The sequence below is a fragment of the Leucopleurus acutus genome (genome assembly GCF_964270905.1).
Source record: "Leucopleurus acutus genome assembly, chromosome: 3".
NCBI classification, from domain to species: Eukaryota; Metazoa; Chordata; class Mammalia; order Artiodactyla; family Delphinidae; genus Leucopleurus; species Leucopleurus acutus.
In genome coordinates, this window is record NC_139145.1 from 103,354,349 (window position 1) to 103,371,066 (window position 16,718).

Below are 16,718 nucleotides of genomic sequence, written 5' to 3' on the forward strand. Positions count from 1 at the left end.
CTAACTGAAGCTTTATGTCTGTTTACTAGTAACTCCCCATTTCTCCCTGCCCTCAGCCCCAGGCAACAACCATTCCACACTTTGATTCTGTGAATCTGACTATTTTAGATACCTTATAAGTGGAATCGTGCAGTATTTTTTTTTTTTTTTTTTTTTGGCGGGACGCGGGCCTCTCACTGTTGTGGCCTCTCCCGTTGCGGAGCACAGGCTTCGGACGCACAGGCTCAGCGGCCATGGCTCACGGGCCCAGCCGCTCTGCGGCATGTGGGATCCTACCGGACCGAGGCACAAACCCATGTCCCCTGCATCGGCAGGCGGACTCCCAACCACTGCACCACCAGGGAAGCCCTCCCAGAATTATTTTATTCTTTTTTCAACCTCTCTTTCTTTTCCTCCTTTCCCTCCCTCCCTTACTTCCTTTTTCTTTTCTGTTTCTCTCTCTCATGAGCATACACCCTTACCTTTGAAATAAATATAATCAAATAAGTGATATTGAAATGATTTGCATTGCCTCTTCCCTTCATTCTTATTATAAAACAAATGGTATCAATACATTCTTAAATTTTAAAAAAATATCAAATCTGTGATTTTGCTCAGACTCCTAAAGGCTAATCACAGGGAAGAACATAGTTTACCCTGCTTAAGTTGGAATCCTTTTATCTGTTAGAAAACAGTGAGTACTTATCTTTTCTCACAGGACTAACATACCATTTCATGCCCTGCAAATGCTAACAGTTTCCTTGAGCTGAGTCTTTCTAGGGACTTCAGCACTAACCCTGGTGCTCACAGCACTGCCTAAGCTATTGGGCCCCATTGCTGAGTCCCTGGCAGGGGCAGGCTGGGCACTGAACTGAAGCATCCCATAATGCTCCCAAGGACCATGGCAACAGTGTTTGATAACTGCATCTCATTGTCATAGATGATGGGAAACAAAGTTATTCCCCATTTGCTTCTTTTCCTGAAACCATGTAAGTTACTTAAGTAAAAGATGTTTATTAACCATAATTGTTAAACTCTTTTATCTCCAGTGTAGTAATTTTTAATTAAGAGGGTTGCCAAACTTGTCAGGGTGATTTGAATAGTTACAGACCACAACAGAAGTAAAGTTTCTTCCCCCTCAGGGCTATTATTTCTTAAAAATACTGTGCATGTATTCATTGTATGTGCTAGTACGTGTTATAGTTTAATAAAGCATCTGGAGCTTTCTAGATTTTTGCAAAGGTGAGTTTGGTTTTCTATTATGATGCTGAAATTATTTTTATGAGTGAAAAGTTTAGGTACGTGAGATGTATTGAATAACAACATCAATGTACCAACTAAATCTTACCAATAAGAATATCATTCACCTTTATTTCACTAGTCAATTAGACTAAAAGAGATTCAAGATAATGGAAGAGTTCCAAGCCTCAGTCACTTGGTCCATTCTTTAAATATGTTACTTATAGGCAATGTGGTCCTTTGACTTACATCCTGCTAGAGCAGTACTGGGGAACTGAGTCCATGCCATTAACAATTAAAAACCACATGAAACAGAATTTCCCATGTTGCTTTCTCTGTTCCTATCAAGGTCAGGCTGTCTAGAGGAGATCCACTCTGCCACCCAGCTGCTTTGAAAACTCAACATTACCTACCGATCTGATTGAGACCTACCCTCAAACGATCTACCCAGAGTACTTAAGGCTAAACTCAAGGTGGATCTTAAGTGCTGGTAAACACAAGGCTAAGTTGTTTGGGAGCTATATTCCTGAATGGCATTTTCTTTTTCCAGCTATACCCCCATTGCGTATTTAAACTTCTCTGGTCAGATTTAGGAACCATGGAAAGTATTAATTAAACCCTAAAACACCTCAAGAGATTGAAAGCCAACACAAAGATACGGTTCCAGGGTGAAATTCGTTCTGTGTTTTGCTTACTATGATTTTCATTTGCCTAGGCTCCTGTCTTGGTTGGAATTCTGTGGGCTCTACTGCTGCTCCATACCTCAAATGCATACCTGTCTGCACTTGCATCCAAATTAGGAAAATCCTTCTTTTTTGCCTTAACATTCTAAAAAAAAAAAAAAAAAAAAAAGTTGAGAAAAAAACTAAAGCAACAAGAAAAACAAATTTTAAATAGTTACAAAAGTGCAGAAGCAGAGACATTTCCCAAAGAAATGTTAGGTGTCTACTGACAGAGGGAAGGAAATGTCAAAGAGATGGGTTGAATACACAGTTTCTGTCTGAGGGTGATAAAAATGTTTTGGAAATAGAGGTAATGATTATACAACATTGTGAGTATAATTAATATCACTGAATTTAAAAACTACATTTAAAGATGGCTAAAATGGCAAATTTGGTGTTACACATATTTTACAACAATTAAAAAACCCCAATATGAGAACCTACTGTATAGCACAGGGAACTCTACTTAATCCTCTGTGGTGACCTAAATGGGAAGGAAATTTTAAAAAAGAGGGGATATATGTATACGTATAACTCATTCACTTTGCTGTACAGCAGAAACTAACACAACATTGTAAAGCAACTATACTCCAATAAAAATTAATTGTAAAACCCCCCAATAATGAAATATAATCAAATACCACTAAATTGCACATTTTAAATGGGTGAGTTGTATTGAATGTGAATTCTATCTTAATAAAGCTATTTTAAAAATGTCATGGAGAGGGGCTTCCCTGGTGGCACAGTGGTTTAGAGTCCGCCTGCCGATGCTGGGGAAACGGGTTCGTGACCCGGTCCGGGAAGATCCCACATGCCGCGGAGCGGCTGGGCCCGTGAGCCATGGCCGCTGAGCCTGCGCGTCCGGAGCCTGTGCTCCGCAACGGGAGAAGCCACAACAGTGAGAGGCCCGCGTACCGGAAAAAAAAAAAAAAAGTCATGGAGAAAGGGCGCATAAAACCTCCCGAAAAAGAAAGATCACAAGGTGTTTTAGTTCTAGTCTTCGAGTTTTCATTTTTAAGACTTTGATTTGATCTGCTTCCTCCTACCTGGTACTATCCTTCCCTGGCGGATGTCCCATCTCACTCTACATTGAGAGGAAACCGGATGGCAAAATATTGCTGCTGTTGGAATATGAAGCTTATTTGTTTTAGCACTGCGGCTTCTAGAAATCTTGCCCTTTCCTTCTAATGTTTAAAGAATCATGCTGATCAGTGGCAGGAGTTTCTTTTGATTCTTTATCAAGATGGCGTTTGGGATAACAATAGAAATTCAGTAAGCTGAAGTAAAAGGTGTCTGTGATTGGTCATGTTTTTGGCCAGATTTTCCCAAATTCTGACAACACATAGAAATGAAAATAGCTATTGACAATTGTCTTTGTTAGAGAATTCATTATGGTGTAGTTATAATCCATTTAGGCACTTCAAAAATGCTGATAATAACTTTACCTTAAGTGACAAATAGGAATCGAGGAATCTGCAAAAAAAATGTTATAGTAATTATGACTCATGGATTCCACACCATGAAATCTCACATTTCTGTAATCATTATCTTAGCCTCAAATTCATTAAAACCTATTAACAATTTTAAAATGCTTATTACCAATTTCAAAATTTTCATGTTAAATTTTTATTTTATAACCAATTATATCAATTGCTTCTTATTTTGGAAGAGACTACAGTACAATGCTGTAGGTTGAGAGAGACACTAACTTATTTGTCATGTAACGTAAATTCAATCTTATTAGCACCATTTCTAAACTTCCTAAAAAGGATTATAACTCTGCCAATGATGCTGCCTTTGTCTTTTAGGCTGTTTGATTTTGTTGTGCAGCTTCTGTTTCCTACCTAAAAAGTCACTGATCAAAGCTTAATATACGAGGAGATGGAAGTAGGGGAGGGCCAACAGGAAGAAGAAAGGAGAGTCATTTTATAATTCATCAAGATCAGTAATGCCACCTTATTTTATAAAAAATAAAGCCATGCTTCACAGTGATGATAGAACACTTGGGTGTTTTAATTATAGTTTTAAGTGAAATGATTAACAGAACAAAATTTTCCCTTAGGCAGATTTTCAAGTTTTTTCTTGAAATGACTACTGATTTTCCCCCAAATACGTAGGAATTCAAAAATAAAAGGTCAAAAAGGCTTTCTTAGAACAAACTTGTTCTGTTCTTAATGATTCCTCTGGAACCATAGTCAATGAAATCATCCTGAACATAATAGGGTTTGTTCTAGGACAGACTTGCTGATTTCTCATTCCAAGACAAAGACTGAAAAATCCAAACCAAGAAATATTTCTCCCAAACAAACTCTGCACTGTTTGGATGATCCTCTTCTTAGCTGTACTAAAATGCTTGATGGAGTTATTTTTAACCGGGAACAGAACATTCATTCTGGAAAATGTTCAGATCCCTAATTTCTTTTTTAATTTGTTTTTAATTTTTTTTTTTTTTTTTGTGGTACGTGGGCCTCTCACTGCTGTGGCCTCTCCCGTTGCGGAGCACAGGCTCCGGACATGCAGGCTCAGCGGCCATGGCTCACGGGCCCAGCCGCTCCGCGGCATGTGGGATCTTCCCGGACCGGGGCACGAACCCGTGTCCCCTGCATCGGCAGGCGGACTCTCAACCACTGCGCCACCAGGGAAGCCCCAGATCCCTAATTTCGTAATAAGCAGAAATACATACTTTTGATGAAAGACTATGTAAACTACAGTACTCCGTCGACACTCAGGTACAAAATCAACAGACAATACATTTTATGGTTTTTAGGAATGAAGGTGAAGTCTTAAATCTGGATCACCTGTATCAATGTAGGAAGAAATGGGGTGCTGGACATCATCTAGATAGAGTTTGTTTCTTTGCTCAGGCACAGTATTTCCTCATAAATAATGAGCCTGGGTCATGCCAAATGGATTCTATGGTTTTTATTGATTGTTATTACTTTTATTAAACAATGTTAGCCATGTAGCATCATTAAAAAACAACTAATACTCTTGGAATATGTACATTCTATTAACTGACATGCCAATCCTATTAACTGATACAAATCAATCCAGTCTTTCATTATAGCAGTTAATTTTCAGATTGCACAAAGATAAGTAATTTATATTCCAAACACAACAATCACCTCTGGGTTAGTCATCCAGTACAATTCACAGAGTCCTATTATACGGCTGCATGTACTTAGAAAGTTTTAGCACAGAGCCAATACAAACAGGGAAGTACCCTCATTCTAATGGTTACTGAGGTGCTAGAGGTGGGTGTCGGCGATGGGGATCCTTCTGAGTTCTACGATCTGGGAGTCAGTCAAGGTGCCTCCCTCCTGGCTGCCTTGACCAGATTCATTATCACTGACACTGATACCAGCTCCTGCAATAGATAAAGAATAAACACAAAACGCCCAACTATTAGTCCAGCAAATTAATGGTCAAGTTACAGTAAGTCAACACATGTTTACTTCTATTATATTAGTAAAAAGTGAGCTATACATTTAGAATAAATATTATTAATACCTAGCAATTATAAAACTGTATTTTAAATTCCTTTTGGTAGTTTTTATAAGTACAAATTAATTTCTAAAGACATGAATTTGGCTTCTCAATCTTTTTTTCTGTTTCTACATGGTTGACAGGTATAACTTACTCCAAAGAATAGCATTTCTTAATTGGGGGATTACTAAAATAAAAAAGATCAGGCAAGTTATTAGAATTTTTCAGCAGGGGGGTAGGATTTGCTGTTAGAAAACATATAACCTCCAACCCTACATGTACCAAACCTAGTAAGTCCTTCAGCTGAGACTCAGTGTGGCAGGCATCCAAGAAGAAAACTGTGCATTGACAACACCTGGTATCATATCAGTGCCCAGAAGACACTGGCTCTCAATGACTCAGATCTGCTCCTAAGATAAAAATAATTATGTAACACAGTGCCAAAACAGATCCGCATAAGAATCCCACAAAGCTAGCTGTTAACTGAAGATAGCGCCTGGAATCTCTGTTTTGAGGACGCTCCACTGTTTACTACTTTTTTCAGAACTCAGAATAATTCAGAAAACTTGACACTATGTTAGACTAACACCTTGTTGTTTTATTCTGTAATGTGCAGAGGAACACATAAACACACACACACACACTCTCTCTCTCATGCACACCCACACCCACACCCACACCCACACACACACACACACACACACACACACACACACACACACACGGACTAGGTATGTGGTCACAGGGTGTGCTGTTGGCTGAATCACCAGAGATTACAGTTCCCAGCCCCACCCCCTCTGCTGGGCACAAGACTGCAAACAAGAAGGGAAGTGAAAAACCAGTTGCCTGGGCAGCTGAGACTTCCCTATCTGTCTGAGATGTAGGAAAGGCAATTCTGCAGTTAGTAGCTATGGGAAGATAGTGGATTAGCTTCTTCTTAACCTATTCGGAGATGGAAGCAGGAGCCCACTAATGACCTCTTTCTAGCCAAACCCTCCCTCTTTTGGGTCTCTGTCCTTCCCACCCTCTCTCTGTTAAAGGCTGCTGCTGAAACCCCACTTCCTGGCTTTGTTTCTCTGACACTGCACTGGCCCATCTCAACCACTCATCCACTGACCTGTTGACTCTTTCTTTCTTTCCTTTTTTAAATACATTTATTTATTTATTTTTGGTTGCGTTGGGTCTTCGTTGCTGCGCACAGGCTTCCTCTAGTTGTGGCGAGCGGGGGCTACTCTTCCTTGTGGTGCTCGGGCTTCGCATTGCAGTGGCTTCTCTTGTTGTGGACCACAGGCTCTAGGTGTGTGGGCTTCAGTAGTTGTGGCACGTGGGCTCAGTAGTTGTGGCTCACGGGCTCTAGAGTGCAGGCTCAGTAGTTGTGGCTCGCGGGCTCTAGAGTGCAGGTTCAGTAGTTGTGGCACATGGGTTTAGCTGCTCCGCGGCATGTGGGATCTTCGTGGACCAGGGCTCGAACTCGTGTCCCCTACATTGGCAGGTGGATTCTTAACCACTGTGCCACCAGGGAAGTCCTCTGTTGACCCTTTCCAAAGCTATTCTGCTTTCTTTTGCATCTCCTCCTGCGGTCTGACCTCTGGAGGGCTTGTCTTCAGCCCAGCTTCAAGGCATGATCCACCTGATTCTTGCCTGCTCTCTAGCCTAATGTCTCACTAGAGCTGCTGATCACTCCCTTTCCCCACCGTGTTATTATTCAAGCATTTCTGCCTAGGATGCTCTTTCCCTGCCCCCTCAACGCTTTAGCTTGGCTGCTTCCACTCTTCCTATAAATTATCAACTCAGGTAGTATCCCCTCTGCTACCCTTGGAAACATGATGATTCTCTTTTAAAATTTCAGATTCTCCCATTGGATTATGTCTCTTAGCTAATAGGACAGTGCCCAGCACACTGTGAGTGTTCAGTAAATGTTTGCTCAGTGTATTAATAAATTATGCTCTGATCCTAGTTCTTGAAAATTCCTCTTCCATTTTTATTGCCTGTTCTGTTCCTCTGATCCATTCTGCATTCCACTGCCTTCTCAAGAACAAACATTAGTTCCTATTGTCAACTGCGTCGGGCTGGAACCCTCTGCCTTGCCTTTCAAGATACTCCTAACCCGGCTGGATCTCACCAGATAGACATATTCCAACTTTTGCCCATTGGAGAGCTTTCTCAAAGTGATTTCTCTTGACTGGTCCTGCAGTGCCATGTAAATCCAGCCTGAGCGTCTTCCTACCTATCCGTCAAGGCCCATTTCCACACCCTTTCACAAATACTTCTTTCACTATTCCTTCAAGCAGGGAGCTGGAGGATGCAATGTTTGAAAAGAAAAGTCCTAGTTTATACCTGAAAAATTATTAATCACATCCCGTTTACCCTCTTGAATTGTCCTGGTATGGATGATAAATTGTAGGGTACCTCTATATAGAATGTACATGTAAGTCATGAAGCAAAACATGACAAACACCTGTGAACTCTTTCCTCAATTAAGAACTAGCATATTACCAATGACAATGTATATTCAAAAATTTAGTTAGTTGCCATGATTTAAAAATGAATACATTTAAAATAAAAAATCAGATTTGGGGTTTCTCTTTAAAAAGCAGAAGACAAGGCAACACTGGGCCTGTATTTCTGGATTATATAAAACAACTACCACCAAAACATGGACCAGGTACTACCTCTTGGTATGCCGCTGTTTTTATCAGCTCTCTGGAATCAGTTATGGTGTTTGGCCCTACATGTGAGTAACATTTGAGTTTGCCACACTGCCTTTGAAGGACAAAGGGCCCATGTTTCTCTGCCAGGGAAGCAGAGGAACTGTCTGACTTAGAAGAACCTCCAAGTGGACCAGTGACACATTGCCATTTTATAAAGAGAAGGTGACTGAGGCCCTGAGGCCTATAGCAGCTTGATCTCGGTGAGTAACAGAGTTGCCCAATATGGGGTCAACTATAGAGAAACAGCGAGGACCCCAGCATTAGCACCAGGGAAGAGTGGGGTTTAATGAACAAATGAGCACCAACTTCCTCTGATTTCAAGGTTGGCCTGCTCTAAATGCCACTAGGAATGCATAAGCATCTGCCCAGCATGGAGACAAAGCACACTAGAAGTTCTGAACTAAGAGCCTGCTGAGCAGACTGTGAGGGACGAAGCACACTGGGCTGGAAGGTTCAACGTGGGGTGCAGCTTTACAAGCGACTGGGTGTCACCAGCTTGTTCAGTAGCCCAGAGCCCTGGAAGATGTCAGCAAGTTCTAGATACAGCCTCCCCTGAGTCACCACATCTGTAAGATCCACCTCGTCCTCCTTTTCAATTTCCTCCCAGTTGATATAAATGCACAATACCCAAATCCTAATCCCTTGCTGAGACTCAGAAAGGACACATTCTACATACAAGTATAACACGGCAGAAGTGGGAACACAGCCCAGGTTTCTTGTCTTTTGTAATTCATTCAATGGTCTAGGAAGGTATTTGGCAGTAAGTATCCTGATTTTCTGCAAGGTATTTTCATGCTGACATTTTAAGCCAAAAATTCACGAAAAATCCAGCAACTGTGATAACAGTTAACTCTCCCCCTTGGTAGACTAAACGGGCAATGTCAAAGGAACTACAAGTAATAATTCACATTCATCTAGAGTCTCTCCTTTCCTCAACATTTCAAACATGCTTTAATTAGGAAAGCATGATTACTAGTCCTGTTTTACAGACATAGGGACTGAATGGGGATCAGAGGTGTTCACTGAGCTGCCCACGTCACACAGCAGGGAAGTCACAGAATGAAGATATCCAACTGGACTTCTTTTCTTTTTTAATTTTTTTAAAAAAATTTTCTTTGTTTGCCTGCATCGGGTCCTAGTTGAGGCATGCGGGGTCTTCGCTGAGGCATGTGGGATCTTTTGTTGTGCGGGCTCTTCCTTATGGTGCGTGGGCTCCTCTGTAGTTGTGGCGTGCGGGTTTTCTCTCTGTAGTTGTGGCGTGTGGGTTTTCTCTTTGTAGTTGTGGCGTGTGGGTTTTCTCTCTGTAGTTGTGGTGTGAGCTCCAGGGCGTGTGGGCTCTGTAGTCTGTGGCACGTGGGCTCTAGTTGAAGCGCGAGCTCAGTAGTTGTGGCACGTGGGCTTAATTGCCCCACGGCATGTGGGATCTTAGTTCCCTGACCAGGGATCGAACCCGTGTCCCCTGCATTGGAAGGCAGATTCTTTACCACTGGACCACCAGGGAAGTCCCCCAACTGGACTTCTGACCCCAGACGTAGGGTGTTGTCTTTTACATCCTACAGCCTCTTATGGGGGCAGCTCTATTCGTGTGACTTCTTTGTCCCACAGGTTTCACGTGTTCATATTTGTCTATAGAATAAATTTCAAACTCCTTGGCACACATTCAAGCACGAACCTCCCTCACTCAATAGTTATGGTGCAGTGAACACCCAGGTGTTACAGAACACATTATGAATAGTTAAAACTGTTTTTAAACATAACAACAAATCGAACCCAACAAATAATTTATACCACATACTGAATTTAAATTCTGCCAGACACTGTGGTAGAATTTTCACATAGACAATCTCCAAACTTCATGAAAACTTACAATAAGAACACTTATTTGATGGGCTTCCCTGGTGGCACAGTGGTTAGGAATCCACCTGCCAATGCAGGGGACACGGGTTCGAGCCCTGGTCTGGGAAGGTCCCACATGCTGCAGAGCAACTAAGCCCATGCACCACAACTACTGAGCCTGCATGCCACAACTACTGAAGCCCGCGCTCCTCGAGCCTGTGCTCCGCAAACAAGAGAAGACACTGCAATGAGAAGCCCACACGCTGCAAGGAATAGTAGACCCCGCTCGCCGCAACTAGAGAAAGCCTGCATGCAGCAACAAAGACCCAATGCAGCCAAAAATAAATAAATTAAATAAATAAAATTTTTAAAAAAGAACATTTGATAAATGAGGAAACTGAAAGGTTGAGTTCCTTACTGAAAGTCACACAGGTAGTTGACTGCAGAGCTAGGATTCCAACACAGAGCTCTCTGAACCCTCTTTGAGCCCATTCTTATTTTCTATGGACTTTTAAAATGCGGCAGTGATACAAAGGTCATACTCCTTCAATCTTCTGAGGAAAAAAAAATCAAAATCTTTCCAAATTTGGGCTTCCCTGGTGGCACAGTGGTTAGGAATCCGCCTGCCAATGCAGGGGACACAGGTTCGAGTGCTGGTCCAGGAGGATCCCACATGCCACAGAGCAACTAAGCCCGTGCACCACAGCTGCTGAGCCTGCGCTCTAGAGCCCACGAGCTACAACTACTGAGCCCACGTGCCACAACAAGAGAAGCCACTGCAGTGAGAAGCCTGTGTACTGCAACGAAGAGTAGTCCCCGCTCGCCACAACTACAGAAAGCCCGTGCACAGCAATGAAGACCCAACGCAACCAAAAATAAAAAAAACAAAACAAACAAAACGTTTCCAGTAGGGAAACGTTTACCACGACTTTAGTGTCATTGGTCTGAGGTAAAATAAGTAAGTTAAGGGACTAAGGATGATGGGGAATCAGATTAGTCCCTCTGGGAGAAGCCCCTGTGGAAAAACACCCTGTTTCTAAGCCCAACAGGCTCCCAGTTTGACATTTTCTAGAGTCTTGTCAGCTTTGGATCAACATAAAAATGCCATGATTTAAAAATGAATACATTTAAAATAAAAAATCATTTTTATTACATTAAAATAAAAAAACACTTCTTGTTAGGGATGTAAATAGAGTACACGCCCCTCCATCCTGGACTCACACTCTGTGTAGGCTGAATCTGTTCTAGTTAGCTCTCTACCTTCTCCTCTTCCCTAAATGGAGGCTGTCCCAGGGTGACTGTTCTCATTCTCCCACAGTCCTGGTTGGGGACACTGATGATACCTTGGAAAGTTCTATTAAAATAACTAATAATAACCATGGCATCACTAGTCTAGAACTGAGTGTCTCATTTGCCTGTGGAGAGGCTGATGCATTTCAAGAACAACTAATTGAAAGATATGATGTCCTCTTTTTAGAGTGAAATGTGAATTTCTCATAGAAAGATAATTTATTTTAAAAATGAAAAAAGGTCAAGTGTTTTCCTTTGTGTCCTTTTTTTTTTTTTTGCTTTAAGGAATTCAATATGGCTAAAATTCAAATGGAAAAACAAGTCCATGAGTGGCTTTGGGACAAGGGCTTCTATTTTATACCAATTAAATGAATTTCAAACATAAAATATATTACATTAGGATAAAATTCTGTGTCGGGAGTAGAATGGTAATACAAGTTCAAAGAGAAAAGAGAATAGTGTAAAATCCCCAGATGTAAAAGAAAAGCTTTCTTGTACATATTTAAAATAAAATGAATAGCAGTAGGTATCAAATTGCTCTGGTACTCAGGCCCTTAAACCCTAAAATTTATAATAGAAATGACATTGTTTGATTCTATTTAAACTTATGAAAACCTTTGGATGTTTATTTAGATATATGCAAAGGGTAACTTTTCAAAGTTGTTTAGGGGTTCAAATGAAAAAGACTTGGAAGTCCCACTGTTCCCAGTAGTTGACTTGGAGTGGCCCGCAGGTAAAGTGGACCTGAGATAGGTCAAGGTTTGCAAACTCAAACATCACAGGTGCCAGGGAGGCTCACATAAATCATTGACACAGGTCTGGTGGGCACTGGACAAACTAAAGAGCTCATGTCCTGTCTAAAGGGGCAGCCATTACTCAGCTCCAATCAAGCAGTGTTGTGTTAGATTTTAAGCACTCTATTGGTAGATTTTTTTTTAAAACATATTCTGGATTTTTACAGGATATCTCTGAATTTTAAAATTTTGCCACAAAAAATTGTTAAAGTGCAATGAAGGTCAAATAAAACTCCCTGTTGGTCCACATCTGGCCTATGTATCAATTGTGAATTCCACTGTGGATGGAGTGGCAGGTGGACTGCTCCTTTGATTTGACCATATTGTATGATGGAAAGCATCTAGGGGGTGGAACTTGATTATTATTGTACCTTTTCTAAAAATAGAGGGGGCCAGTGTTAGAGACTGCTATTGTGGTCTTTTAAAGTATTTACTTCCTAAAGAGTTTAGTGAACTCTAAGGAATGCTAAACTCAGTCTATAAGTAAGTAAGTCATTCCATACATTCCAGAATGGAATGCATTTAGTACTTGTTATATATATATATAGGACCCAGATCTAATTTAATTACGTCGCAAGAATTCATTTTATGCTTCCAGTGCTGTAACATCAACTGACTGCATTGCAGTGCTGGGGACATAATCTACCCTGGGAACTATTTGTAATCTGAAAGCCCCCTTTCAGTCCTAGCTCGAATGGGCATTTTATACAGTTGTTCCTTCCTCCTTCATGAAACTCTTCTCTCTAGTTTTCATGCTGACCATGCTACAGTGTCCTCTGTGGGACCCTCTTCTATTTACGCTTAAACGTAGGTATCATCTCAGATGTTCTTCTTGTTCCTTTTCCTTTCTTGTGTTTTCCCTTCTTCCCTCTCCCTCCCTCACTTCTTTTCTTCTCATCTCTTAGCTTCCACTCTTCCAGACTAAACTTATTCATCCCCATAGCTTCAAATGTAATCTCTGCAGGATGCCTTTCAGACCATTACTTCCAACCCCGATCCCTCGCCAAAGATCCCAACTTGACTACTGAAGAGCCACCAGGCAGAATGATCAAATTATCCAAGTCTGAACTCATCAGTTTCCCCTTGAAAACAAATAAACAAGCAAATGCTCTATGTATGATCCCTCAGTCACCTAGGTGAGAAGCAGGAGCCTTTGGTGACTGTCCTCTCAGTGTTTCCTCAGCATTCTTCTTGTCCTTTTTCTTTCCACTCACCAGATTTGAGGTCTAAACCTTATTCCCTGGGACCATGGTAAACACCTCTCAGCCTTTCTGATTTTGCTTCTAAATTTATTCTTCAGACTTCCCTAAGAGTTATTTTGCCTCAAAACCAGTGGGAACATGTTGTGCCTCTCCTCAAAAACCTCGATGGCTCACTGAGTTCTATAAAAATCCCATCCCTTAGCATGGCATCTGAAGAGCATTTTAATATTATGCAGGGATGCAGGAAGTCTTCTGCTCCCCCAAATGAATCTATCACTAAATGTATTCTGGAAGCCCCAAGTTAAATTAAGTGAAGTGGTTTTCTTTACTCTAGGACTTTTTAGAGCTGCTAAAATGCTCAAGTGAGTTGTGAATCTCTGCAGTTTCCCAAATATACTTGGTCAGGGGATCCTTTCACCAAGGATGTCTAGGAATATCCCAAGGAGGGTGCTTGCTGAAACCCAGTGGAGGAGCTACAGTAACTTATTAACAATGTAGGTAAACTACTTTCTGGGCTTTTCTCCTGCTGCCTGGCTTTACTCACCCTCCCTCCCAGCCACACTGCATGCTTCTTCTCCCCAAGCAGGTCATGCACCTGCAGCCCTGGGCTTTGGCTAATTCTATTCCCTCAGTCTGCAATGCTTTTCTTCCACTCTTTACTTACTTAAGCTCTATATGTCTTCAAGAATCAACTGAGCAGGTTTTTAAAAACATTTCCTTGAATTCTCAATAATTAATAACTCTTTCCACTACTTATTTTACTCTTCTTTATGTCATGTTTATCTAATGTCTACTCCTCCAAGCAAACTCTAAGTTTCATTTTTCTTTCACTCATTCATGAAATGAATTCATTCATTCATTCTCAAACAACATCTACAAAAGGTTTACCAACTGCCAAGCACTGATCTGACATGGAAATATATATATAGTAGCATGCACTTTTGAATAACTATTTCAATAGGTTCATCTGAGCACGGACACACCTTCTTGCATGTTTGTACATCTAGAAATGAAAAAGTTCACTGAACTTTTTCTAACAGTGACAGTTCAACATTTTTCTGAGGGAAAAAAGAAAAGAAAAAAGTTGCATATTTGATTTGAAAACAACTCTCCATCGGGGTCACAGGTTGAGTGGAGTTGAACGTATAGGAAGAGACAATGAAATACTATATATATGATGGCACTTTGAAAACTGTAGAACTATATGAGGCCCATTATGTTGCCTTTGAAAGTTTCTGCTCCAAAGATACTCCATAAGAAATTCTCTTTGGTAGGTCAGAGGCAACACTCTCTCAGGGAGATCACTACCAGATTCTTATGACTCAGCAGTATCTTGGTGTTCTAGCAAGATTCCAGTGCAGAGAGAGTTACATCTGGTTAGAGTATTCCTTTTTCTTAAAAGCAAATTGTCAATTATTTTTAGGTTGTCTCATATTTGGTGCCAAGAACAAAATATCCTAGAATTCGGCTGGGATTAGGAATGGGTCATGAGAATTGGGATGTGGTACGGGTGACTGATTGTACTTTTGCAACTTCATGGGAAGAAGATACAAATTGTAGCATAGCGAGAGTGCCTACTTCCAAGGGGGTCTGTGGGTTCACATACCAGTTTTTAATGCAAATATCAAGTCATCAAACTCCTGCGACTCCTCATCGACTATTAGTGACCCCTGGCCATATCCTCCAGAGGAAGGGAACGTGGCGCCATTCTGTGGGCTTGGCTTTAAGTCAGGGCTGGCCTGGCTGGCTTGTCGGAAGGATGCTCTCTCCCAGTCAGGTGGCACCTTTTTGGGTTGGGGTTGGGAGAAAAGGAAACCATAATATGAGTACATACATACTTACCCTGAAATCTGTATGAGCTATTTATCTCTGCATCTCATTACAAAGACTAAGTGAAAGGGCTGTTGAACTGTTTAGAATTGACCTTTAATTTTACCTTTGTTCCTTAGAAAAGTATGTCTCTCCATGAGACCGTCTAATCTGGCGATGCTAAACAATTTCTCTACGAGGATTACTTGTAGATTTCTAAGCTGTCATGCGTGGAAGAAGAGAATTATTTTTTAACCCAATCAATACGTTAAATTTTTTCATAGAATATGTGCAAACAAAGCTGTTAAAAATATAAGAACTGGAGAACCCTCCTAAATCTTTAAGCTACAACATATAATTTTAACATATAGCTATGAGGATATACTGAATTGAAAAGAAAAGCTCTTTGATAGAATGCTGAAGTCCTCCTTTTTAAAAATTAAATGATTAAAAAGATAGTTCTATCTTGAAATGAGTAAATGTATTTGCTTCCCTTGTGGTTACTGGTAAACACCCCTTAATCTTTCCTTTCCTAATGCTTTCCCTTCTCTGCGTGGCTTTCTGGAATGTCTCTGCCAGTGCCTCATTGACAGCTGGATCAAGGCCAATTCTAAGCCGCTGAGGAATGCAGAGCACACTTTAGGGTATGCCACTGCGCTCCACCCCCAGTGAACATTTAAGTAGTGGCTCAGGCCAGGAACTGCACTGTCACAGCTGCTGCCTCCCAATATAAGGTTCTCTGAGACACTGCGGGGATGCGTTGCACTGAGAAAAATGATTTGAGTGCTGGAGAAATAAATTTGAGAGAACATGAAACCTTAAAGGATTTTACGAAGAAGTGGAACATCTGGACTACCACTGTTCAACACAGTGATGGTTCAATACAGTTCAGTATAGCACTGTGATGCCACAAATGTTTTAGACATTTGTTCTCCATTATGGTAGCTACCAGATATATGTGGCTATGGAACACTAGAATGTGGCCAGGGTGACTGATGAAGTGAATTTTTTTTTTTTTTTTTTGCGGTACGTGGGCCTCTCACTGTCGTGGCCTCTCCCGTTACGGAGCACAGGCTCCGGACGCGCAGGCTCAGCGGCCATGGCTCACAGGCCCAGCCGCTCCGCGGCATGTGGGATCTTCCCAGACCGGGGCACGAACCCGTGTCCCCTGCATCGGCAGGCGGACTCTCAACCACTGTGCCACCAGGGAAGCCCTGATGAAGTGAATTTTTATTGTTATTTAATTGTGGCTAGTTTAAATTTAAACAGACATACATGGCTAATGGCTAATGTATAGTCTCGATCTAGACAAATGCTAAACTGGGTAGCCAAGTAAAGAGACAAAAACCATTATTTTAAAGATTTACTCCCACACTGCTGATCTTAAAAATATCTGTTTCTATTGTTATCACCTGGGATGTGAAAATAATTCAGTTTTAAGAGCTTATGGGATACAGAAATGGTACTAGATTGCTGAACCCTTTAGGGTACTAAACACATATCAAGGTTTTTAAATATGGTACTTTATTTGTGATCACTTACCTTAATTTTCGCCTGACATGAATAAAGTTACTTTCTAAATTAACACGGAAGACAAAAAAAATATCACTGAGCAGGTAGATTATCTATTTACCTACTTAACTATGTATA

General features: G+C 41.1%; 1 protein-coding gene across 1 annotated transcript in view; it reads right to left on the bottom strand.

The window, feature by feature from the left end:
* Window positions 1–4,936: 4,936 nt before the first annotated feature.
* ADGRV1 (adhesion G protein-coupled receptor V1) overlaps window positions 4,937–16,718 on the bottom strand; it is a 577,115-nt gene continuing 565,333 nt past the window's right edge. Inside the window, exons 89-90 of the mRNA XM_082836315.1 lie at window positions 14,866–15,043; window positions 4,937–5,307 (exon numbers count right to left, since the gene is read on the bottom strand). Of these exons, the coding sequence (XP_082692441.1) occupies window positions 5,189–5,307; window positions 14,866–15,043 (297 nt within the window). The 3' untranslated portion in view covers window positions 4,937–5,188. The remainder of the gene's footprint in view (window positions 5,308–14,865; window positions 15,044–16,718) is intronic.